The sequence below is a fragment of the Netta rufina genome (genome assembly GCF_964035555.1).
Source record: "Netta rufina genome assembly, chromosome: 3".
In the NCBI taxonomy this organism is placed as follows: Eukaryota; Metazoa; Chordata; class Aves; order Anseriformes; family Anatidae; genus Netta; species Netta rufina.
This window is the reverse complement of record NC_140125.1, coordinates 12,986,945-13,012,940: the sequence shown is the minus strand read 5'-3', so window position 1 is coordinate 13,012,940 and position 25,996 is coordinate 12,986,945. Positions and strand designations below refer to the sequence as shown.

Genomic DNA, 25,996 nt, shown 5'->3' with positions numbered 1-25,996 from the left:
CATTTGGGGGTGCCGGGGACCCCTCAGCCTCACGCTGCATCCCCCTTGTTTAGAGCCCAGCAGCCCCGAGTTGCGGCAGAGAGGCACAGCCCCCCTTCCCCCTCAAAACTGCCCAAAATCGGGGTTCCCCCCTCAAAAAAAAAAAACTCTCCCCCCCCCCCCCCTTTTCCCGCGCATGCTCGCCCCCGCGGGGCCCGCCGGGAAGAGCCCGCCCCCTCCCCCGGCTCCCCCCGCCCCCCGCCGCGCCGCAGCGCCCAGGTGGGTCCGGCGGGGCCGCGGCCATGGCGGCCGCTCGCGCCGGGAGGGGGCGGGGCCGAGCGCCCGCTCCTGAGGGGAGGGAAAATGGCGGGGGGGCGGGAAAGGGAGGGGGGAGGCTGAGGCGGGAGGGGGGGGGAGAAGGGAAAATGGCGGCCGCGGGGGGCTCGGCCGTGCCCTGCCCGACCCGGCCCGTGCAGGGAGCGGGGAGGAGCCCGGTGGGAGCCCCGCGGAGGCGGGAGGCTCGGCCCGGGGGAGGGTTAGGGGGAAAGGGGTGGTGAATGCCGGCGCGCTGCTGGGTCCGCCTCTGCCACTGATGAAATTTAAATTGCTCGGGGCGAGCACGGGGCTGCGCCGGGCTCGGGAGGCTGCTCCCGGAGGGGACGGGGCCGCTGCTTTCCTCCTTCCCTCCCTCCCTCCTCTCCCATCCCATCCCGGCCGGGTGCGCTGTTTCTCCCTGCGCTCGCCTTCACCGAGGAGCGAAGATGTCGTTCGCCAAAGGTAGGCTGGCTGCTCCGCCGCAGGGACCTCGCTCCGCACCCGCTTGGTTTTATTTCGGTTGTTTCGCCTTGACGCCGTGCCGCCTCCTTTTCTCTCCTCAGCAGCAGGCTGTGTGGCATGCCAGGCTTTCCCCCGGCAGGTGACGGTGCCCGTCCCGTGGACGTGTCCGTGGATGTGGACGTGGCCGTCTGCTCCGCCACGCAGCACCCCGACAGCCCCTCACCACAGCTGATGCATGTAGAGGGCTTCCCCCCTTGCCTCTCCCCATCTGCCCAAGTTTTTTGGAGGTCTGAGTGTGTTTTGGCATTTGCCAGCCCCCACCGTAGGCGCCGGCACGCTGCCCTGTGAGCGTCTTGCCCGGTCTTGAGTTGGGAATCGTACATTGGGAAACAGGGAACCGACCCGCGAGGGTCATTTCAGGAAGAAAAATTACTTTGGTGCATTGCCGTGGCACTTCTCCCCCCTCCCTCCCCTCCTTTCTGGTGATCCTAGTGGTGCGTGTGTGGTTTTTCTGTTGCGGATTTCACGCCTGTAGGTTTTCTTGGTGTAAGTCCATTCAGGCCTGTCACCGCCTTTAGAAAAAAAGAGTGGGCAATAGTAGGTCTGCTGCTATGTGAACTTGGGTCTTGTGGGGAACCAAGAGCTTCTGCAGGCTTTGGGAAATCAGCTGCTCGCCCAGTGGATGCCCAGGAGTGTGCAACACTTGCCGTGTAAGTGCAGTGACACTTTGTGAATGTCCTGTGACAGCCGGGCGAAACGCACAGCACCGCTCGGGGAGGTGCTGAAGCCACACTGCTCACCTGGTGTCCTGAAAGTTGTTGAGACAAGCCCCTTCTTGCTGTGAAATGAGTGACAAAAATAGGCTCTAAAGCCTTCTTTTTAAGCGGAATTGGCTTATCTCAGCCTTCTGCTGGAGGTAGCCATCTTGCAGGCAAGTGGTACTGTGTTAACCTACGTAAAGATCAAAGCCAGTTCTTAAAATATTACCGAGGTTTTGACAACACTAGAAGCTTCTTTAAAGAGTACTTTTACTAGGCTGATAGCACCAAAACACGTTGCTGATGTCAGGTGGTATTTTTAGCAGGAGGATCAGCCTCTAGACTCAGAAATCGTGCTGGGTCTGAGCGGTAACATTGCAGCCCTTGGTGTACGCGGCTGGCCAGGACGGCGTCCTGGGTTGCAAACTTCTGAGCGAGCTCAGGGTAACTTGCTTCTCTGTGATGGGGAGACAGTGGCGAGGTTTCACTTCTTGTGTGCTTCAGTGCCGTGTGTGTTGACAAATTTTGCCTGTAGTGGTAGGGAGAAAGAAGTTTGCAAATGCTTCTTGGGTGTGTTGAGTTCTCAAAAGTCAAGCGAAGTAGTAGTTCTCAGTTTTGTGTTGGGCAGTGTGGACGTCTGTGAAGTTTTTATCCCTGTCAAGGATAAAAATTGCCTTGAACTTTCCAGCGGAGTCGGTGGAAGTTAAGGCATTCACTCTGTACCCTCAGCCCGGAGTTCAAGGATAGAGCATTTAAAGTTCAGCTGCGTGTTTCAACTTACGGGCCAACCTTCCGGATTTTTATGCAAGTAGTCTGGCTCCGAGGAAATAGAAATAATTTTCTGGTGTAGCTCTTTCAGTGTGCTTACTTGGATTGCGGTGCTAATTACAATTCTCAACCCTCAGCCCAAAGGATCCCTACATTTTCATGAGAGGACTTCTTGCTTGGCTTGCCCCGTGACTCCTTCCTGTGCCATGACCCTGTATGCTATGTACTAAGGCAGTGAGTTCTCTTCTGAGCGAGTTAATGAGCTCTTAGGGCAACAAAACTGAGCTTTGTGTGTTCCCTCTTTTAATGTAAAATAAAAGGAGGGATGGCAGAAAGGAAATACGCTGCTGTTCTCTTTGTGTGCAGTTGGGGAAGCCTGGCCCTTATTTTATTTCCCATGGTTCATGACGGTCTCCTCTTTAGTAACTTGATCTTATTTATCGTATATTGTTTGTTTCCCAAGTGTCGGTTATAAAATCATGCATCATAAACCTAAAAATACTGTGCTCTTTACCATAGTTCACGGTGTGAGGACAGTGGCAGGCTAACAGGGAGATAAGAGCAAAGTAGAAATAAAGGTGGGGACAGTACTGTTTGAGTGAAACTCTCCACCGGTGACTTGACTAAAGGTCTTTCTCTACAACTTGACGGAGCATTTTCTGCTGGAGGCATTAAAAGAAGGTGTCCTGGGTGGTCATTTTTCTTGAAAACCCCGTGTTTTCTGGAGCCCCAACTGTTTCATCACGCGTTTCTGTTCTGCACTCATTCCTGTGTGGGCCCATCCCTTGTGAGTCTTCCGCTGCCATATCCCACCCCTTTCTTCCTTCAGAGGGGAGCTGAAGAACAGCGATCCCGTAAAAGTGAGCTTCAGCTGCAATCCGAGGCAGTGGTTGCAGTGTGGCTTGGAAGAGGCATTTCTTTTTCAAAGGTAATTTGGAAGCTCAGGGCAGCGTGTCCCCTGGGAAGTCTCTTCCTGCAGTTCTGCAGCACCCCTGCCTCCCGTCTGGTTTTACAGAGGTGCCATAACTACTTTTCACTGCAGCCTTAGGAAATTCGCCTTGCCTGTAGGAAATAACTGCCCTTAGAAATGCAGTCGCGCTGGCTTTTCTACTTCATTGCTATTAAGGCGAAGAGGGAAATAAACGTTAACCCGGGCTGTTAAATTTAACAGCAGCGCACGCTGAAGGACAGCAGCCATCCTCCTGCCATCGCTAGGCTGGAGGACAGAAACACCAGCTTCTTCCCCAAACCCTGGAGGGGTTTTCCTTAGGGAGGAAATCCCAGCAGGAAGGCTGGGTCTGAGCTCCTCGGCGTTGGGTACAGCACTGAAATTCTTACCCTGCACAACAGATCCCTCCCTGCACCCGTAATACTTGGGTCGGAAGCGTGTTTTTGTGGACTCCAGCTGTGCCAGCTCTCTCATTCCTCTTTCCCCCAGATGATCCCAGTATGGGCAGCACCAGCAGGGCTCTCCCCAGCCACCCACATCCTGGTGGGCTGGGTGAGACCAGTGGTGGCCACCAAATGGTGGCCAGGAGGCTGCGGGGTGGTGGCTCTGGGCACGGACCATCGGGCTGCTGCTCCGCACGCCTTCAGCATTTGCTCATGAAGCCCTGGAGAATGTGTTATCACGTGTTTACTTTTCCTCTGCCTTATCCTTTTGGTTTGCTTCTGATATTGCTTAATCTCTCAATGCTTTTTTGTTTTTTAATCAGGGAGATACACGTCTTTTGGCCATCGCGAGCCAACAGGATCTTCCTGCTTACATGGCAGCCTGGGATGGCTGTTTGCTGGCTCTTCCTTAACAAATGACAGCCTCTGTTGAATACTTGGTATTTGCAGAGTTTCTGCTGGGCTGCGTTGCATCATATCGGGAGGTTCAGCATGTTTTACAGGCTGATGAGCTGCGAGAAATGGTTGCTGCTGTTGCTGTAACCCCAGCCCTGTGTTACAACTCCTTGTAGGGAGGATTACAAACAAACAGCTGAAAGTATCTTGTAGCTGTTGTCACCCTGGAAGTTTAAACACTGTTTCCATGTGCATCAAGTCAAAATGAGGGAAGGAAAGCTCAGCAGTTCTGCATGAAACTATTCAGGTGGTAGAGATCTTATGCTCCTTTCTGTAGGAGGAAGTACTTTCAGTGAAGAGCTCTTGTGTTTTTACTTATTTCACCTGGAAAGATAAGCCTAAGGTGCCTCCAACTTTTAACCTGTTTTTACTACCAAGTGAAGCACGCGGTGAAAAAATGAACCTATTGTTAATTGTGCTATTCATCTGGTGCTGGCATTTCCCCTGTGTTACACCATGGCGTGTGCACTGCAGCACTTGCCTCTCTATCTCCTTTTTTTTTTTTTTTTTTTTTTTTCCTTCCCTACCTGCAAAACAGTGCAGTCAGGAAAATGGCTTCTGTGGGCTTCAAAGCAAGGGCTTGACACTGTGACCGAGTCCGAGGAGTATTTTGCTTAAAAATACAATCAAAACCGTAATGCGAACGAACTGCCCCTGGCTTTCCGAGGCATTCTCGATAGAATAGCCTTTTAATGCGTGTCCCAAATAAGAAAACTTTAACCAAGGCTGCCTCTTCTGTTTCCTGGCACTATCAGTTCACTCGCAAAGTTTTTTCCTGCCCCTTTTTTGTACTAGTATCAGGGTGTTTCTAACATTCCAGCTATATTTGGCAATGCATCATTCTCCGTGTTATAGAGAAGCGATTACTCAAGGGATTTGGCAGAAATTAAATTAACCGAGGTCTTTAGAGAACATACTCGGAATGTCTTTAGGGAAGGCACTCAGTTCACATGCTTTCTTCTGGAAAATAAAGTCGAGCTATCTTCCATTCCTTCCTGTGCGGTGCTTTGACTATGGGCTTCACTGCGTGGACCGTTTGTGTATTTACTCTTTCACATCCATGGAGCTTATCACTTTCAGAAGCAAAACAAATGCTGAAGTGATGGACGGACTATTTTTCCAGGTTGCTTAGTAACTGAAGGGCATGCTGTAGTGTGAAAATACTCATACGATAAAGGAAGGGAATATTTGCTGGAACAAACGGAAGACCGTGTGAAAATGCACAGCATAAATAATTAAAACGTGTTTTTATTTGCTTCTGTGAACGGAAGGATGCCCTCGATCACAATGTTCTGCATACAATATTTTTTTAGTGAATGGCTTTTTTGCGTTTTTACTTGCTAAAGTAAAAGTTGATGTGGTAGGACACGAACACTTTAGTTGCCTAGCAAAAAATACGTGTGCTGCTGTGGATTTGGAACATTTCTTGTGACGGATCATTGATCTTCTGGAACTTTTTAGAGTTTTGAGAGAAGGTTGGCTGTTTTTCGCACCCAATTTAAGATCTGTTCTCCAAGTTACTAGGAGCAAAATCTCTAGGTTCCTGGAGTGCTTGCACAGTAATAAAACAAGACTGGATTACGTGATTATTTTTTTTTTCCCCGAAGAAATCTGAAAGCTGTCTACAATCTAAATAAGCTAGTTTTCTTTTTTCTTTTTTTCCCCTTTAACCTTTTTTTTTTTTTTGCTTTTAATTTAAGATTTCAGCAAAGCCATGTCTCAGGCTGGCCCCTCACAGTTTCAGGAAGTCATTCGACAAGAGCTGGAGTATTCAATGAAGGTAGAACTCGATAAGATACTTGCAACCGCACCTTCAAATGAGCTGGAGGTAAGAAGCGTGATTTAATGCAACTCAAAGCCTGAGGAGGTAGAGATTTTATACAAGGGGATAAATCACAGCATATTGCTATCCTTATTTTTAAGATGTGCTTGGGTCTTGTGTGGAAGAGTAGCCTGGATACAGTGTCAGTAGGAGACTTTGAGTTGCATGCAAACTGCACGACAGAGTTATTACTAAGTGTTTAATCATCTTTAGTTATTAAAGGTTCTATATAATCTGTAGTGGATTACAGAAAGAGAGGGTAAAGTTGTTACTCTAAAGATTTGGCCAAATTCTTGTGGTTATAGTTTTGAATAAAGACTTGCCTTTTAGGTATCCAAGGTGTTGGATGTCTTTTTTTTTTTTTGTGTGTGTGTGTTTTTTTTGTTGTTGTTTTGTTTTTTTTGTCCCCCCCTTTAACCCCCACTCCCATCTTTAGTTTTAGTGAGAATGAGCTTTTGGCACCTTTTGGAATTTAAAATTTTATCATGTCTGTACTTCACGAGCTGACAAACTTGCTCTCATGAATGTGTTGTATATCAAGTTTGTAAAAATGCTTCCATGATAGGGTAGGTATTAATAAATACCAGTATTAATTAATATTATTTCTTCTCTGTAGCACACCAAAAATGACCTGGAAGGATTTAAGAAGCTGTTTCATAGATTCCTACAAGAAAAGGGACCATCTGTGGACTGGGGGAAGATTCAAAGACCACCAGAAGATTCTGTAAGTTGCAATGGAGACGCAGTCAGTAGGGGACATAAAGCTATATACCATGGAATAGGTGTAACTGCCATGGTTCTGTAAAATCACATAGGACAACACTTCGGGCTCTAGCTGAGAAGTAATAATTTACAGACATATGCTGTGTGTGTTCCTGAACATCAGGTCCTGCTTAACATATGCATCAAGTTCTGCAGTGTTATTTTGTTAGCTGTTCTCTGAGCAGGGGAGCAAAGTGGGACAGATGCCATCTTACCATTTGGTACCTTCTCTGGAGTGACTGGTAACTTTTGTTAGAGGGGAAGTAGGTAGGACTCTTGTTGTTCCCCTTTCCTTCCTGCCCATGACAGAAGGTCGCGCGTCTCAGTTGAGACTGTTTCCAACAATCCATTCTGCTAAATAATTCGAAAGGGACATATGGCAAGTGGGCTGGGTTATATAGCTCACTTAGCAACTTCTGTAATCTACAGCAGCTCTGTAAAAGCGAGGAATCTGAAACTTGTAGCTGACTGAGGGTTTTTGAGCATCGTTTTCTAATGCCATCTCTGGTGTTGTAACTTACAACCTGCTACTTGAGATGTTGCTGAAAAAGCACTAAACATTTTTTTTCAGCAATATTTAGTACCGAAATAAACAATTCCTATTAAACCTAACCTCATTTGGTTGATTCATCTGCAGCCCGAGGCTGTCCTTGGACTCTTGCGTAACTAACGGTGTAGCTGTGCTACAAATTCTTGCTTTTCCCACTGCCGTAATCTTGGCATATCCTGAGACTTCCTTACACATTTGTGGTCTCTCTTCGCCTCTGTGGTGATTCAATCAAGGCTCTGTTTGCAACTGAAAGACAGGCTGGCCAGTTACTTCCAGAACAGATGCAGCGCTGCTTTCTAAAGCGTTGATGAATGATGCTGTTTTAGAGCAAGTATAGGGCTTTTTCCAAGGTTGAGTGTTTTCTTTTAACTTCAAAAACATGCGATGTCTGTCTCTTCTGTACTGTAACACCGAACAAACTGTTGCTTTGGGGAGAAAAATCCACCTTGAGGAAAGAGGCCAAGGTGAGAAGTTGGAGTTCTAGATAACGTTTTATAAGGAAGCCTGCAGAAAAGGGGGCTGCTTTTAGTCTAGAGAGGGGTGAGGCTCTAGGGGAGTGATAACTTTTGAATATGTTAAAAGGTAGCTGCAACAATCAATGAACGGAATAAACTGTTCTCTGTGTCAAGATAAAGCCTGGGATTAAATTACAGTAATTTGATGCAAGTGAATAGGCTGCTTTGTGGAGAGGGAGAGCTATTGTCTGTCCATTTTTAAGGTTTCGCACACTTTCAGTGGAGGGAAAAAAAAAAAATCAAGTTCTGCAAGGGACTGAAAATTACTGGGCAGGACAATGGGAGCAAATGTCAAACAGGAGGCATTAGACAACACTGAAATAGGTTGTTGGAGATGCCCACGCAAGGCAAGCTGTTTAAAAAGAAGGCCTAACTTAAGATCACAAAGGGCTGAAAGGAGGGCACGTTTAGAGTTGGTATCTCTCTTCTTCCTTCTGGCCTGTGCTGGCTCATCCTCATCTGTGTCCCTTAGCTAGGAAGCAACTTCTGATCACAAACAGGGGAAAAAAGATGCAGCATCCTGTTGCTTTGGCTCAGGTGAGGTGTGTGCATGTTCTTAGATGAGATTGTGCTTCCTAGCATGAACTCCAAATCACAAGGAGTCACAGAAGATGTCACAGAAAAAAGATAGGGAAAAATACCCTCAAACAAGTTTCCTCCCCATGCTGCCTTCACTTTGAAATAAAGATCTCTTGCTTTCCTGATCTGACAGGAGGTGGGTTGAGTGCTCTCAAAATTGAAAGTATTCTTAATTTTCTTGATTATTTTTTTTTATTATTATTATTTTTTCCCCCCCAACTGCAAGGGTTTCATTTCTCTGTCCTCTTCAAAACCTTCTTGTATTTATCCCAGATCCACCACCTGTATAATACGTGTCATGTTGGGACTGTGGAAAGTGAAAGGTGTCCTACATGAAAGTGTTTTCAGGTGACCTGCAGAGAAACGTCTTCCAAATTATTCTTTGCTGAGGGATATGACTTGCGGAATTATGCAATAAATCTTGATTTCTTTACAACCAGAGCTATCAATCTTACTAGTAGATGAGAACAGTAGGAACTTTTGAAAGGGATGAAGAATGATAATTTTCAGAAGGGCTTCAGAATCAAGTCTGCAGTCCTAACTTCTTTGGAACAGGTATCTGTGAAATATATGCAGATTGAGTGCTTTTATTCAGCTCTCACGGAGTTTTCATCCCCTAGCTATAAAAGCTTACAGTGCGCTCTCCTCCTGCTCCTGTGGGAACAGCACAGAGAATGTTATGGGCAAGACTTTTGGAAAACTGTTGATAATTTTGTAGCTGATTTATAATTGCCCATTTTGATGATATCATTTTATGAGGTGGGGGTGAGGGGGGCAGTGAGGTTCTCATCTACTTTTGAGACTCTTGTGCTACAAGTAGCATGGCCTAGAAAGGAAGGACTTACAGTCCCCAGGGTGACTTGATTTGGCTGTGATTTTTCTGGGGAATTGGCTTGCTGCTTGATCTGCCCGAAGGATCAAGAATTCTGGCATGTGTAATCTTCAACTGCTAGCTAGTGAAGCTCAAAGTATGTGTTTAGGTATGTAGGTGCATGTGTGTATATATATGGACATACACTTATAAAATATATCTATATACATACAGGTGTGCACGCACACGTGGCTGTATGTATAAGAACCCAAAAACGTGCCAAAGATTTTACCAGCTTAGAGTTACTGAATGGTTCACTGCATTTTTAGGCTTTAGCTTTTAGTTTTCTGTTTTGCATAAGGTTCTTCTGAATGTCAGGTTCAGTGGGAAAGGTGTTCCAGGCTTTTCTGCAATGCTGTGCTGCGCAGGAGGAGAATTTCTGATCAGACTTCCATGGGTCACTTAATGTTTTATCCATGGTACTTGTTCTTTGAATGCAGTTTTCTGTTCTTTTCTGAAGCATCTGCTGACAAGTAAAGACTCCTTTCAGTAAACCTAACTGTAATTGTGGTGTAATGTTCCCCCTTTTTCTCTGCAATGGGAGATTTTATTCCTGAACTCCATATTTTAGCGTAGCAACTAATACCGATGGGCAAGCAAGCTGTAGGCTCCAGATGAAGATAACACAAGATTGAACCCATTTCGTGCTATATTGGTAAACTTCTGACTTGTTTTTTCCTTCCAGATGCTTTCCTTCTATATGTCCAAAGGCTTACAGTGATAGCTGGCATAGTTAGGACCCATTACTGTTACAGTCTTCAGAGAAGAAAGTGCACTTAGAGTGCTGGTTAACGAGGAGGAGACGAGGTAAAGAATGTGGACACGGCAAGTGTAATTTAATCTTGTTGATGTAGATTGCAGTGATCTGTTTGTTTGACTTGGAAGCAGTAACAAAGTCGTGCTGGGAGGCCTCTGAGGGAACAGCAGTGAACAAGTTAACCTCAGAGCAGCAATGCAAAACCTCATCAGTGAGCTAAAGAGAGCATCCAAAGCACTTTGAGTGTGAAAGGAGCATGTCTATTATGATGATTTTTTTTAACCCAGTGCTTGGATTGTCTGCAGCTTGAGCTGTCACCTCAAAGAACTGTATCATGAAGGAAAAGAAAAAAAAAAAAAAGGCATGCTTTTAATCAAAAATCAAATGTCTTCCTAACCCTCAAATCTGGAAGCAGGTTTTAAGGGTTCATTTGGTGCTATTTCTTTTTAAACTGTCCTTTGGTGCTGAGTAGATACTAGCTTGTTTTTCTGCAGCTACATATTGACTAATATGGGTGTATTCCTCTCCAGTCTACCCATGATGAGGGCCCAGATGCTCATTTTGTCTCTCTGGCAAACCGTTCCAAACATCCTTGCAGTAGGAGTATACTTCTGAGATCAGTCACACTCCCAATGTTGCCTCACACAGACTGTTCCAAAAATCACTTCGGTGACATTGTGTGCAAAACCAAATGAAGCTAGATGTTATCGTAGCAGAATCCCTGACCACAATTTCGAGATGTGTCTCAAGTGACTAACACTGTAGTCATGCGCCTGTGAGCCCTGTCATTCCTGCCCATTTTTGTTCCTGAAGTATTTCCCCATCAGCGCTCGCTTGTCAAGCCCAGTGTTCCAAACCCTTAGAGCAAGAAGTGATTTTTATTACTGGGGAGCACTTTCTGCTCTTGTGTATGTGCTTAGGAGGTGATGAGGCAGTTCCTCTGCGTGTTAGAGCCTACGTGTGACTGGAACAGCTAAATGGCAGTGCCGACACCTAGCAGGCCTGATGCTGCAGGGATCCTGCCTGAATTTGAATTCCCGACGTTTGTTTTTCTCTGAATTAAAGACCCTTCAAGATCCAGGGCTTCCTTGCCAAGTTGTCACTTCCAATACCTGTGCCAAAAGGAACTGAAATATTTAGCAAGGCTGAGTTTCATATTTTGTGTTGGAGCTGATGCAACCGCAAATGAAGTAAATGCATGACAGAGGCCTGGGCGGAACTGTTAACTGCATCAGGACCGGGTTTCTACTCTGAGCTTTCTGCTTAAGCTCATTTCAGACACGATAGTGAAGACATAAAAGGGGGAGTTGGAACTTCAGCAAAGGAAAATAATTTTTGAGGCAGTCTGGCCCTGAACTGAGCAGCAGACTTCCTTCATTTTGGAGAGCTGTACTGGGCATGATGCAGGAAGAAAGGAGTAAGACTTTAAAGGTGAAATCACGTTTTTGGCTTTTCAGACAGCATCTGAACGCTGTGGGTGTGACTCATGTCCCACCTGCTAAATGTTTAAATCCCCTGGAGTCTAGTACGGGGTGGTATTGACCTTGGAGTAGACAGGAGGTAGTGGCAGGAGGGAGTGAGGATCAAGCTGCTTTTCTGTTCTGAATGGTGCCCAGCGCTAAGTATAAATCTCTAGATCCTGTTTGTAGTGAATCGTTCTTGAAGCTTTCTGATGCACCTTCAGCACATTAAATTTGGGGTTTATACCCTTTTTGTTAGTGAGAAAAATAGTTGCTTTTAATGTCTGCCCAGCCTGAACACAACCATTGTTGTTGTCAAAACACAGCAAGGTTCTACTTTTTGTATGCTTCTGTTCCTGAAATCTTCTAGAAGCTTTGGAATGAAGTTCCCACCGATGTTCTCCGTGAAGTAGCAATATGGTGTGTGTTTTTAGGAGCAATCTTACAGTCACAGCATATGGCTACCTTGGCCCTTGAGTAACTCATTTCAATGTTGACCTTGGGAAGGCAAGGGTCTGTAGGTACAGAATTGTATGGATCCATTAGTTAGAGATTTAAAAAAGAACAACAAAAAAAAACACCTTCATAGTTTGGGCAACAGTCTTTTTAGATAAGAACTGGAAGGTTGTGTGCATATTTGCTATTTCTTCTCTGTGTGCACTTGGAATTGGATATCTGCTGTCAATTCCTGCATTCGTGACCCATTCTGCTGTATCAGCTGTCCCTGTCTTTCTGACAGATCTATGCTTGTAACCTTCAGGATGTTTTATCTTCTGTAGTTTGTTCAGATGCATCCTGCACCACTGGAATGCTGTATCCATGTCCTGCCTCTTCCATTTGTTCTACGTGTTCCCTTTTGAAAGTATAGCAGAATAAATGGACTGTGGATAGAATAAACCGACTATGAACAGATGGTATTCCTGAACGGATGTGCAAGTGGAATAAAAGAGGGATTGCACTAGACCAAAAAGCTTCAGTTCTGTCTGATTTTTGCATATCAACATTCTGCAAAACCGCTTCTGTCAAAGATCCTTGCATAGCAGCTAGAAGATTGCTAGAGGATTTTCTTGTGTGTAGTTTCCCTCATAGTGGGAAGGAAAGGGTTGTGTGAGATGGAAAGGATTTTGTGTTCTCCTGCATGAAAATCCTTCTGCCTCAGGTTCACAGAGTGTGCCTCTGCTATTCTCGTCTAGCATGGCCATAGCAGTGCTAAGTTAGTGCTTAAGACTTAAAGTAATTTATGCTTTTATGAGAGGATGGCACAGCTGGTGAAAATGGTGGTGTTTCCAGTTGGAACCGGAGCAGCGCACACAATTTGTATCCTTCCTCTCTCCATCCTCCCCTATCTTCCAGTTAGTAATGAATCTCATGTGAAAAATGTCCCATTTTGATGAAGGTTCCTTTGAATTGTTCTAATCTCTGGATCGGCAACGAGCGGGTGACCAGATCTGCCATGCAAGCTCATTGCTGTGGCTTATCTCGAAGCTGTGGTTTTGCTCCAGGTGTGACTGGCTTTTGTGATGTTCAGCTTCTCTCCTCCCACCTGCTTAGCTCCTAACAGCCCCAGAATCCGCTCACCCAGTAACCGTGCGTGGCTGTCTCACATCTGTGCAGCAAGCAGCCCGCTCTGAACCGGCAGAGGCATCTGTGGGAACGGGTGAAGTCTTTTTGTTTGCCACGCAGCCCTGGCAGGGAATGCTGAACTCAACACGTGCAAAGTCTGGTGGGTGCTGTTTTAATGGATCCCTTTCTGATGGCTGCTGCCATTGCTTTGGTACGTGCTACTTCTGTTGTACCAACAGAGACATCCAGAGATGCCAAGGCATTGCTGAAGCAAGACCAGTCCAGTGTGTGCCTTCTTTTAGTTGCAGAGCTCTTTGCTGATAACCAATTTCTGGAGCTGTTCTTGCCGCTGTCCTTGCGCAGCGTTTTGCCTGGGTCAGTTACCTCAGCTGTGTGCAGCGCCTGCCACGCAGGATCTGTGGGGTTGCAGATGACGAGCTCCATAAACCTGTGCTGTTCAGTGATTATTTTCAGGTCAGCTGTAGCTGACTGGCAGTCCCTTGAGGCACGATTACAGGAGTGATAGTTTTCACTTTCGTTGTGAAGATTGTTGTACAAGCTTCCTGTTAAATAGATGTCATAGTCCAGCCTTTCTGCCCAACTAGTGAAGGTACAGTGTGTGTAATCGCTCTTCCCCCTTCCTCATACCCTAAGGAGCTGACTTTCCTTATTTCCTAGTCTATAAAAACATCTCAGTGTTTTCAAGAGACTTTTCTCTATTTCAGAGTGTGCCTGTGTGTGTATACACACCACACATGTAAGTGATAAGCCATGTATGTCCGTGTTCTGTTTATGTTCTTTTTTCAAATATTAGTCTCCTGGTTTTCTTCATCTCACTTCCTGGAAGAAATGAGCCTCTCAGCTAAGTTATAAATAAAACAACTCTGCGGACTTGAAAGCTTTCTCTGTCTTAATTTAGCTGAATATTGCCAGTCATAAGTTTCCTGATGAAGGGCAGTAGTGTTCCTCTGTAACATAAAGTGCTTGTGTGGGCAATCTGAAATGGTCCTGTACGAGTCTGCTCGATGTGGGTATTTAGGAAGTGGCTTTGAAATGATGTTTGTCTAGGTTGCCACGGCTGCCCCGACTTAGTAACCTTCCCATCCTGGTATTCTTTGGACAGTCGAGGTTTACGCATGTGACAGAGGCCAGGACAGATGCTATCAGTAGCTTTGTAACCCGTGGGTTGTGTGAATACAGCTCAGGGCCAAGGAGAACAATTTCCCCCTGCAGAGGAGAAAGGACAATATTTGAGAATGTCTGGAGAGGTGTAGGCTCCTGCCACACGTGGGTAGGTCAGGTTTCTCATTTGGTAGCTTGCCTCCCTTAGAAACCCACTGCAGAGGATCTGAATTCCCCTCTTGTCCCCCACAGCTTTTGGTGTGAGGGAATAAAGAGTAAAGCGCTGTTGAAACAGCGCAACCATCACCGCCTTGGGCCTGCTTCCATTCCTTCTTTACCCTTCCAGCAAGCAGGAGACATTAGGGCTCATGTGTGGTGCATCTTTGAGTAGAGAACATGGTACTGCAAAAACAATTTGACAGCTACCAGTTTGTTCCCAGACGCTTTCCCTGTATAATAGTATAGTTTCATGCAAGTGTATGTGTTCTTGTTTATTTACTGAAAGTACAAAGTACAGATGGACTATTTTTTTTGAAATAGGTTATGGGTGTCTTAGACTTTGAATTTCTGCATAAAAAAGAAAAACAAAAAAAGCATAGTTATATTCAGATCACTTACCTGTTGGACTCTTTTTTTTAATCAAATGAAACCCACTTTAAACAAGGAAATGGTAAGACAAAGATCGACCTCTGTGCTAGAGGAGCACTGGGACTACATTGACCTGTGGAGGTTATAATACGTTAATCTTATTCCCAGTTTCCTCTAAAAACACAGATCGCTTCCTTAAGCCTCCGGACAAACAAACTCATTCTGTAGACCTCACAGGATGGCCGAGCTCCTGACTTGACAGGCACAAACCCAAATTTAAAAACAAACAAAAAAAACACAACAGAAACCATTAAGAGCGTGTTCCCCAGGGCACGGTATCGCGGCGCAGGCTTGGCGTGGGCAGGCTCCCTTCTGGGGAGGCCACGCATGCGTTTGGGCTGCACCGTGATGGGGCTTTCATCCCGGGGCTCTGAGTTGCAGCTGAAGTGCTCTGGAGCCACATTTGGCTGCTCCCAATTTTGCTTATCCCGGGTTATCCATCTCTTAAGCCTTTGCTGAAGTTGGACTGTGGGGATGCTTCCAAAATCCTGCTGTTAAATTTAAAATGTGAAGGGGAATGTTTTGATAAGGCTTAGTGGGCTGACAGTGGTGTACCAGTGCTTTATTTCCTGGTATTTCAGGTCTTTTGCCCTTTTGCCCTGAGTCTCCATTCATTTCTAGCTGCCACCTTATCTTCCACCTTCTTCCCCCTTATCAACCTCAGCTGTCTCTTTCCTTACTTATTTCAACCTTCTGTCATCTCGGGATGATGCAACTGAGCATAATTTATAACCTGGAGGCAGCAAGCTGTGCCACGCTTTGGGGTGGGAACAGGCTGCAGCTAGCTAGCACGTAGGGGAGGGCATGGGCAGCATGGTGGGCTGGGGAGAGGAAAAAGCAAGCCAAAATGGGTGAGTGTTTCCCTTCTGGTAACAGCCTCTTTTACCCTGCCTGTGCTTCTTGGAGTAACACATGGCACGTAAACTGGACGCTGTGTGACTAACTGGGAAGATGTGGTTGTGATTGGAATGGTAGTTTCATTTCTTGATGTTGCCAGATACCAAATCTTTTTTATTTTTATTTTTTGTGTAAAATGAAGTCTGTCACACCCTCACGTGAGAAAGCTGGAATGGAAGGACTCACCTTACTGCTTCCCTAGCAAAGTGGTCAGACTGAAGTACCTTTCGGTTGCGTTTTTGGTTTTATAAAAGGAGCTGGCATAAATTATTCATAACAAATTGTGAAGTTACCGCTTTAAGCCACGTATTTAAAACTGTCAGACTTCTGAAGTAAGGGATTTTGGAGACCTGTTTTAAGCCAGCTGGTTAACAAGGAAGGAGCCCTTTGTTAATCCTTTTGTTCAAGGCAGCAGAAATCCAGAGCAATTGTTTTGGCTTAATATACCTTCTTCTGGGGGGTTACCTTAGATGTGCATTTCTGTTGAAGTGCTGTGTTTGATTTCATGATCTTACAATACAGAACCAAGACGAGACACTGGCCGTCGAATTGCTGGGACCCCCTGAGCCCTCGTTTGAAAACTGTCTCTCTTGGGTGTTTGAATCAGACTGGTGCCACAGGGACACTGCTAGGGGTCAGAGTTCTGGCTGTCCTCAAGTTAGCGTTGGACTTCGTGTCTGGTCTGACAGATTGCCCCTCCCTTGTCTCTTATGGATGCGTATAGATTTTTCTGACAAACCCGTGTGCTTATTAATGACAAAGGGGCATATTATTTCTGCTCTTATCACTCTGGAAAGCAGCATGTCGACGTCACCTGCTTTGTTTAATCAGCTGATTTCTTCTGCTAAGGAGAACGTGGATATTAGCAGACAACTGCAGCAGTGGTTGTGTTCCTTCGTGCTGCCCGAGCCACGATAATGCTGTTTGCCTTCTAGCTGGCTTGCTGGGAGAGTGAAATAAAACCTGTCCAGCTACCATGTCTGCTGCTGTGACCTAGCTTGGAAAATGGAGGCTTAAATGTGTGTGATTTTCCTCTTCATTCTTACTTTCCCAAGCAAAACCACGTTTATCTTGAAGGCAGTGATAATTGTAGCACTCGGGACAGTTCGTGCATTACTCACAGGGCTCCTTGCCTTGCCCATGAGGCTGTCTCAAGAGTTTTTGGCATAGGAGCCTCTGTCACTTTGAAGCATGAAGAAGTACAGTTAAGCCTGAATTTACGTGTTTTCTTGGAATGTGAGAACTTGGTAAAGAGCGTGTAGATGGAAACATTCCTGTCCTTGATGTGTTGGCTAGATCTCAGCAGAGGGTCAACAGCGAGCCTGGATGTTACCTCTTCTCCTGGGAAGCGTGTGGTCTGGGGGTACTGAATTCCCAGTGTCTTCTCTGTGCTAGGAGACGCTGAGGGGGATTGCACCTGCCAGAAACAACCAGCAAAGCTCCTGGTAGTTGTGTAGAAAGTGGCTTTTAAAAACCACACAGAAGGAAAATAATTGGTAAGCTTGTTGGACAAACCTCTTGCTTTTAGTTGTATTCATTTTGATGAGTGCGTATCACAAAACTACCGAAACTCGTCTTGTTCTCCACTAACACTGCCCACTGAGCCAGAAAAATAAGTCACAACAGTGACATATGGTTTTCTATTCAACAGCTAGAGTGTTTCAACAAGGAACCCCGTGCTATTCTTACAGATATTTAATCTGTTTTCGTATTAGCTAAAATATTTGAGTGAGGGAGTAAGGCTTTCAAGTCCAGTTAATGGCTTGCTTTTTTGGAAACATTTTTAGGTGGAATGTGTTCAAGCAGTTGCATCAAGATGTTCCTCCCGGGCCAGTTACCACTGTTTGAGTAATGAGAGTTTAGTTAGTCATTACGCTGCAGCTTGTGGAGTGATGTTATCTTTAAATATATACCGTGAGCTTTCCAGATCATGCAGGAGGCAGAATTTCCCTAATGTGAGGGATCCACTCTAATCGGCCATCTGTGGCCTGCTGGAATTGCACAAGTTTTCCTCCCAACCTCCCCACATCCGAGTAAGAAATCTGACTCTTGTTCCAGTGCACCGTGAATTTCCAAGGAAATTCGGGCCTGACTTGCCTGAAGCAGACACAGACTTCTGAGAAGGACTTGGTATGTGTTTGTTTTCAGAAATCAGCTGTGCGATTTACAAATCCCTTATCAGAATTACAATCACTTCCTTGCTGCTAGAATACGTGCAGCACTGAAACACGAAGGCTTTTCTTTGGAAGGAAATCTCTAGATGGGCAGGCTAAAAGATGATTATATTGATTTTGCTGGCATGATACCTATTGTTGCACTATTACCTTTGTTTCCTTGACTTATGTGCTTTGGATTAGGGGGGAAGCACTGCCTAATGGAAAGCATGCTGACTTTCATTACAAGTCTGATTTTGTTCTCTATCCCTAGCCCTAAACGTATCCCATACTCTGTCCTTAAACCTGTAGGATATGGCTATATCAGCAAGTAGAAGGCTTTCTGCAAGGTTTGATGAACGCATCCTGAAAAAATGAGGATAAGAATTAGGAACTTTCTTTATTCCTTTATTGGGAACTTTCTGCATTCCTTCCTGGCTTCTCTTCGGTGTGATGAATTATTATATTGGGCTGGTAATATGAATAAATATTACTTTAGACTGAGTCAAAGAACCAACCTTTTGCCAAGAATGTTGCTTCTGAGAAACCTTAGTGCAATGTATGAAAAAAATCTGCTCTGACTTTAGGTTGCTCAAGGAAGAAAAGTTATGTCCAGTGTGCGGAGCCTGCGCTCTTAAATCGCATCCTGACTGAAGGAGGAGATCTTATGGGGAAGGGAGTTAGGCGAGTCACAAAGAGACTCCTCCTGCAAGACAAGAGGAAGCTTGGGTTAGGCAGCATAACTGGGCTGAGTTGTTCTGAACCCCTCTTCACCATCGAGTCAGCTCCCTGTATCTGGAAGGAGTAGACTGAGACATGCCTGGATGAAGCTGATGGTGACAGGTCTCACAGAGGCTAGGGGGTTTCTCTAGAGAATAGGTTGTGGTGGGAACAGATCAGGTTATTTGTATTGTACCAAATCGGGCTGTTGTAGACTCATTTTGCAAATGTTCTGTAGTTTTCCTAAATCACATAGGTCAATTTGGGTTATCAAGTTTGAAGTTCTGAAAGCTTTTAGGAGAAAGCACTTTCCTTCCAAATTCCTGACTTTCTGAAAATTTTGCTTCTTACAGATCCAACCCTATGAGAAGATAAAGGCTAGAGGGCTGCCCGATAACATTGCTTCTGTCTTGAACAAGCTGGTGGTTGTGAAACTCAATGGCGGCTTGGGCACAAGCATGGGTTGTAAAGGCCCCAAAAGCCTCATCGGGGTGCGGAACGAGAACACCTTCTTGGATCTGACCGTGCAGCAGATTGAGGTAACTTCTGATGTGCTTTGAATGTTGTGGATGCTTCAAGGGAGCCGTGCACTTGAGACTTACTTTGAAATCACCTTCACCTAGAGCTGACATCCTGGCCAGTACAGAAACACTTCCCACTAGAAGTCTGACCTCAGTGAGCACACGGCCCAGGGTCACACTTCCCCTTTTTGGGGCGAGGGGGAGTTTTGGTCCAATCCTTGTTTCACCGTATGAGCCGTGGTCACTGAGTGTGCTGCATTTCTGAGTTGTAATTCGGGGTAGAGCCTTCCCTTTCTGCACAGGGTGAAGCGAGGCACAGAGAGCTTCTGTGGGAGCCTTAAGAGAGGTGATGGTGGAGGCCTGCCAAAAGAAAGAGGGAAAGGGGGCCTGGTCTCAGAGCTAGTGGTGGAGCAGAGAATTGCTTTGGGAAGAATGGGCGCTAGTGATGTGCAGCACATGTGGACAGAGGGGACGGAGCAATCGGCGACTGAACTCTGTCCTCTCTGCACATGTTAGCACAAGAGTAATTCAGCCTGTGCGCACCAACCGGAACAGGGCTGGTTGTGTCCAGCTACACAAGGGACCAAATTGTGGAGCTGGCCTGGCGTGGCTAACTCCTGGGCTCGCTTCCGACTCCTCCAGGTGCAGGTCTGAGTGTAGCTTTGTTCGTGTGCCTCGGAACAAAGCTCTTCACAGCAGCTCCGAGTTCCTTCTCAAATTAAAACCCTCATCATGGAAGTGATTGCTAGGATTTTCCTCAGAAGGAAGAAAAAGTAACAGCTGCTGGTGCTGGGAGAGGACGTTTCAGCTTATGTTTCTAATGCAGAATATTCCTCTTGCAGCAGATATTTAAGATGGCCATTAGAGTAGGAAATCGAGGGTGCTTGTTCCATAGTTTTTAGAACTCCAACCATTTTTGCCTCATTTTGTTTTTGGTTTGAAGTGACTGTCTCAGGTATGCAGGAGAGTCCCACACACGACTTAAATTTATGTCCAACTAATGCAGTCCTAATCCTTCACGTCTGTGGGTGCTTCTCCAAAAGGGTCATTGCAGTATTCTGACTCCCCCAGAGGTTAATGATCCCAAACGTTCCCCAACAGACAAGGGTGATCTGGTGCACCAAGATTTCAATTCAATTAAAGTGTATTTTCTGCATGTTTTTTTGGTAGAACACACTTGTTTTCTGTTGTTCTTTGTTTTTTTTTTTTTCTTTTCTTTTGCTGTGCTGAAAGTGCTCACATGTATTTCAGTTTTTTTTATAGATGCCCAAATAATTACCATTGCAACATTTCATCCATTATGTGGTCATGATAATATTTTCTGTCTCAAAGCCTGACAAAAAGGCTCAAAACTGCTTGCTGTGCAGAGAAGTTTTTGCAACCTTCCCCTCACAGACTTGAATAATTCTGGGGGAAGCGTGCCTTTTGTAATCAACAGTAGCCTAAAATTTAAAAGAATAGTTTTGCAGTGTCACGCTCTTTAAATTTGGAATCTTGACGCAGATTTAAAAACAAAGATTAATTATATGTTAAGTAATGGGTCTTATCTTAAATACTTCACTGCTTACAGTGATTTGTTTTCTTTTACTTGCTTTATTGTGTATTCTAGTGGTACAAGAATTTTTCTCTTTTATCTAATGGATAGATAAAGCAGACTGGAAATAATAAGTGTATTTCCTTTTTCCCCAAAATCTTAGGTGTCAGGAGTTAAAGCTAAAAATACATGCTGAATTTACCATTTCTTTCCCATCTCAGCACTTAAACAAAACCTACAACACCGACGTTCCTCTTGTTCTTATGAATTCCTTCAACACCGATGAGGACACAAAGAAAATCCTGCAGAAATACAGTCACAGCCGTGTGAAAATATATACCTTTAATCAAAGCAGGTATCAAAAAACTTTTCTACTTGAGGTGAAAGGAAACACTAGCTTGCATTTTCTCATGCTCCAAATAGTACGGTGTTTAGTTTGAGGTAGCAGTGGTATTTTCTATACTCACGTTCAATCTCATTATTTGAAAGGACGACTGAAATGTCAGGGGGTTCAGTAGAGTCAAAAGCGATGTATTAGAGAGAGATGTGGGGTGGGGACAGGCTACGGTTTCAAGAAATGGGTGTAATGGAGTGCTGGATGCTGGCCACTTGGTTCCTGAATTTGCTTTTAGGATAGATGCCTGGGCTCTGGAGGGAGACAGAACGTGGTTTCCTTATCGAGAGAAAGCTCTTATCTAAAGTGGCTGATGGGGTTGGAGGTGTACTTGGCATGCTCTGGAGCCCTGTGTCAGAGGAATGCTGTTTTACTGCATGGTCTGAGAACTGTGGTTTTAAATCCATGAATGAAAGACCGTGTTCTGCACCTTCTCAGTGACCTAGTAAGCGTTAACATCTAAAGCTGCATGAAAAAGCCCAGGTAGCTGCACCCGAACTATTGCATTTTCATTTTACTTTGTGCTAACAACCTAACAAAACTGTTGTCTTTCCAGGTATCCTAGAATAAATAAGGAAACTCTGCTGCCAATAGCCAAGGACGTATCTTACTCAGGAGAGAATACGGAGTGCTGGTATCCCCCAGGCCACGGGGACATCTACGCCAGCTTCTATAACTCCGGGCTGCTGGATAACCTCATTGCAGAGGGGAAGGAGTATATTTTTGTATCCAATATAGATAACTTGGGAGCCACTGTGGACCTCTACATTCTGAACCATCTTATGAACCCACCCAATGGAAAACGCTGCGAGTTTGTCATGGAAGTCACAAACAAGACCAGGGCAGATGTGAAGGTAAATGCAAACAGTTGTGCAATGTGTCTGAGTGCCCGCGTGTTGGTGCCAATCTGTGCCTCTTGTCTCTTCCGTATGCATGAATTCAGACATACATTAAATCTTCTTATAGCTATTTCAGGCACCATTTAACACATCAGCTGCGATCTCATTTGAGATGCACAAAATCAGCCAGTTTATGAAGTTTTAATTCATGGAACAAATTGGATCTAGCTTCTGGGCAACAGCAGCCAAGGATTACTGACAACAAGTAATTTCTGCAGGTCACACTCTCCTTACCTTCTCCAAACTGTCACTTGCACGTGGGAGAGGTTTGGGGATGGTAAAAGCAGTGCATGGCTGGGATATTGCAGTTGTATCACTACTGACTGAAACCTGTGCAAGCTCCTTGTGCAGCTGTACATGTGAGCATAACGCAACACAGCTTGTTGGGGCTGCAAATCCCCTCCTGCCACAGCTGCCTGACTTTGTGCAAAGTCCAGGTTTGACAACTTATCAGATGTTTAGTGCACGTATCAAATATTCTTAGTGAGTAGTAATTAGTCATGTAACAGAACTTTAGTCATGTAACAGAACTTTACCTTTGCTCTTTTAAGTATGAGGCTGGAGGGAACGTGGTTTTCCCCCAGCTAGATACCAAGAAAGGTCTGACAGTCCTATAACACCACAAAAAGGCCCTGTAAAAATACAGGGCTTCACCCATGGAGAGTCCAGGTTGTCTAAGAAATGGTGTAGAGTTAATAGACTTGATTTAAGTTTTGCACTGTAATCCAGCAAAGCGCTAGAAGATGACTCCTGACAAAAGCAGCACTTGCCAAAGATTCTCAGCAACTTTCATTAACAGAAGTAACTGTTCTGGAGTGCTGAAACACGATCATTTAACAGTTCTGACTGTAATTTAAACACGCTCTATAATTAGTAACCCAGTAGCTGACCACAAGTAACATGTTTTCACCGAGGTTCAACTTAAATGGCACCAAAGCAGTGCATGCAGCTGGGGTGGTGGCTTCTCTGTTGGCAGCTCATTAACAGGACTTAAAACTTCTTCTTTTACCCCTGCAGGGTGGGACACTTACGCAATATGAAAACAAGCTGAGACTGGTGGAGATAGCTCAGGTCCCAAAAGCACATGTTGATGAATTCAAGTCTGTGTCAAAATTCAAAATATTCAACACGAACAATTTGTGGATTGCTCTGTCTGCGATTAAAAGGCTGCAAGAGAAAAACGCTATTGACATGGAGATCATTGTTAACCCAAAGGTAATCAGATAACAAGATTTTAGAGGAAATGAACTCAAAAAAAATTTTGTTTCTGTGTAACTAAACAAGGACTGATGCCTTCAAAAAGGAGCTGGTCTGTTGGTAAATGTGGAACTCTGAGTTAAGCTAGGCTGTAGGGCTGAGTGCCTTTACCTGCTGGTCATGCTTACGTGAGTTTTCTCTTCCAGACCCTGGATGGAGGTTTGAATGTTATCCAGCTGGAGACTGCAGTTGGTGCTGCTATTAAGAGCTTTGAGAACTCCCTGGGGATAAACGTTCCTCGCAGTCGTTTTCTGCCTGTTAAGACCACGTCCGATCTCCTGCTTGTGATGTCGAACTTGTACAGCCTTAACGCTGGGTCTTTAACCATGAGTGAGAAGCGAGAATTTCCGACAGTGCCTCTTGTCAAGCTGGGAAGCTCTTTCACGAAGGTAAACTCCCATAATTGCACTTGTATTTTATCGCATGGTATAAAAACACAGTCCATAGCAATAAATAAATAAAGCGAGGTTTACTTTATCTACCTCTACCCATCATATGTACTGTTGTGTGCTCCTTCACCCCATCAGCTGAGGAAAAGTAAAGGCTTGCATGTGGTCTCTAGTGCTCACCCAGCTTTGACGGGATATTGCCCTTACTGTCCCTTGGTTGTAGTCATCTCAGACAATATGACAATAAATGACAGAAGTAGCAACATTTATATTTGTCAGACATAGATTCCAGAAATACCTTTTAAAAAGAGTTTTTAAAAGAAGCTCCAATGTTTGTCTACAAAGGGATTTAAAACAGTCTGTATTTTTTCTTCCCTTCAAAAGGTTCAAGATTACCTGCGGAGGTTTGAAAGTATTCCAGATATGCTGGAACTGGATCACCTCACAGTTTCAGGTGATGTTACGTTTGGGAAGAATGTTTCATTAAAGGTGAGTTTGTAAGCAGGATGCTCTTGCATATACATGACTCATCTCTGCCACTCTGTAAGAAAACTGATCCTAAGTCAGCACCTTTCCCTGGAAGCATTCCTAAGAATTAAAAAAATAACAACAAAAGGGCCTGCAACAAGGATTGCAGCGGTCAAGTTTGAGCCAATATTGCCCCTTCTGAATGAGCACAAGGCATTACCAGAATAAGTGCTTTTCTGTACAGTTCTAGCAAGAGATGAGGTTGGTCTACAAGTACAGGCCTGTGAAAACACCACAGACCTGGTGACTCTGTGTCCAAAACAATGCTTGCATCTTTGTGATTTACCAGGCATGTACCACCTTGCTTCCCAGGCTGGCTTTACAGCCATAGGCCCATTCTCATCAATTTGGGGTTCTTGATTAGTAAATGTTGGAGCTGAGCTATTTCAGATGCTTCTTAGGATCTGTGGCACAGTACTTACATTTCCTTGCCTTATAGCCATAATGGTGAGCTGCATTACCAGCTAAGGCAGTAACATCTTTACACCTAAAAGCAAGCAGGCACAATAGGATCATATAAAGCAAGTATCTATCGTTAAGTTAGCAACCCTGCTTATAATCTGGTGATATCAAGTATGCTCCTATAATTACAATAGTTCCAATATTATTGCTTATTTTAAAGCTCTGTGCAAAAAAAAAAAGTAATTCAGTTGAAGCACGTGCAGGGTCTGGCTGCTAACAGCCTCCCAACAACGCTGCTCTAACTGTTGATTTGGAATGAGCTATCCTACAGTAAAGTTTCCCTACAGTAAAGTTTCTGACCACTCACTTTCTTTTCTGTGACTCCAGGGAACAGTTATCATCATTGCAAATCATGGCGACAGAATTGACATCCCCGCGGGAGCTGTACTAGAGAACAAGATTGTGTCAGGCAATCTTCGGATCTTGGACCACTGAGTCGGTGGAAGGGCATGGCCGGTTCTGTAGGCTGCTGTGCTAAACCAGCCTGGTCACGGAAGAACCTTTTAAGCATTAGAAATAAGTACACAGAGGGCCTATGCTTTGTCATCCTCACAGTACCCTGCAGTATTAATTTAAAATTAATTTCTCTTGCTTATCTTTTTAAGCAGACACATAGCGCAATGGATGTGCGTAAGTAATGTTTCAGTCCTTAAAGAGATTCTGTAACTCAGTTAACATAACCTTGAAGTGCAATACTGTTTGTCTTGAGGTAAGATGGACAGATCTTTGATAAGAAGTTAAGAGGCTTGCCTCTAACATTTAGTAGTTTTGAATTGCTTGTAACCGCAGAAATAAAGCTGTGAAGCAATACATGTGGGACATGGTTAGCTACTCATGCAACTTTTTTTTAAATGAAGTGTAAATGGCAGGCACAGTTGAAATAAACCCAAAGTTTCACTACTGCTAAATGGGCTGTTTAAAAACCCTGTAGTTCATGTGCTCACAACTCCCCCAACCTATAACCCTCTTTAACCCCCACAACTGACAGGTGGGATTCCTATCACGATTATACTGTACGTCACAATACTGGGGTTAAGGTTGTAAATACCTCTGTTTCTGTATTGTGAGAGCATGGGCATCGCTGATGTTCCAAACTCACCCAAAGAATCTAATACTTGAGAAAAATGCCTCGGTATCCACACGTCGTGTTTGCTTTTCACATCCCATTTAAGACTGGATCACCCATTAGTATCTTTATCCTTTATCTGCCCTCTCTTTCAATAAATGGATTACATCACGTTGTCTCTGTCCATGTTCATACTGCCACAGCCACATGTTAATTTATCTGCTCTTGACTCATTTCTAGATTTGTACAGGAATTGAAATCCCTGGCCTGATCACTATTGATTTCTTAATGTTTCTCTTGTATTTACATGCAGACAATTTATTTTATAAGCTTAGTATAACACTGGTATGTATCATTAAAGAAGTTGGTCTTTAAAAACAACTCTGATTTTATAGCT

General features: G+C 44.7%; 1 protein-coding gene across 1 annotated transcript; it reads left to right on the top strand.

Annotated features, from left to right (window-relative positions):
* Positions 1–551: 551 nt before the first annotated feature.
* Positions 552–25,980, top strand: UGP2 (UDP-glucose pyrophosphorylase 2). Its single transcript, XM_084284718.1, has 10 exons — positions 552–756; positions 5,831–5,958; positions 6,569–6,676; positions 18,903–19,088; positions 20,826–20,959; positions 21,555–21,852; positions 22,915–23,112; positions 23,301–23,543; positions 23,928–24,032; positions 24,861–25,980. Exons 1-10 carry the CDS (start codon positions 741–743, stop codon positions 24,966–24,968), a joined length of 1,524 nt encoding a protein of 507 aa, XP_084140844.1. The 5' UTR covers positions 552–740; the 3' UTR covers positions 24,969–25,980.
* The last annotated feature ends 16 nt before the right edge of the window (positions 25,981–25,996 follow it).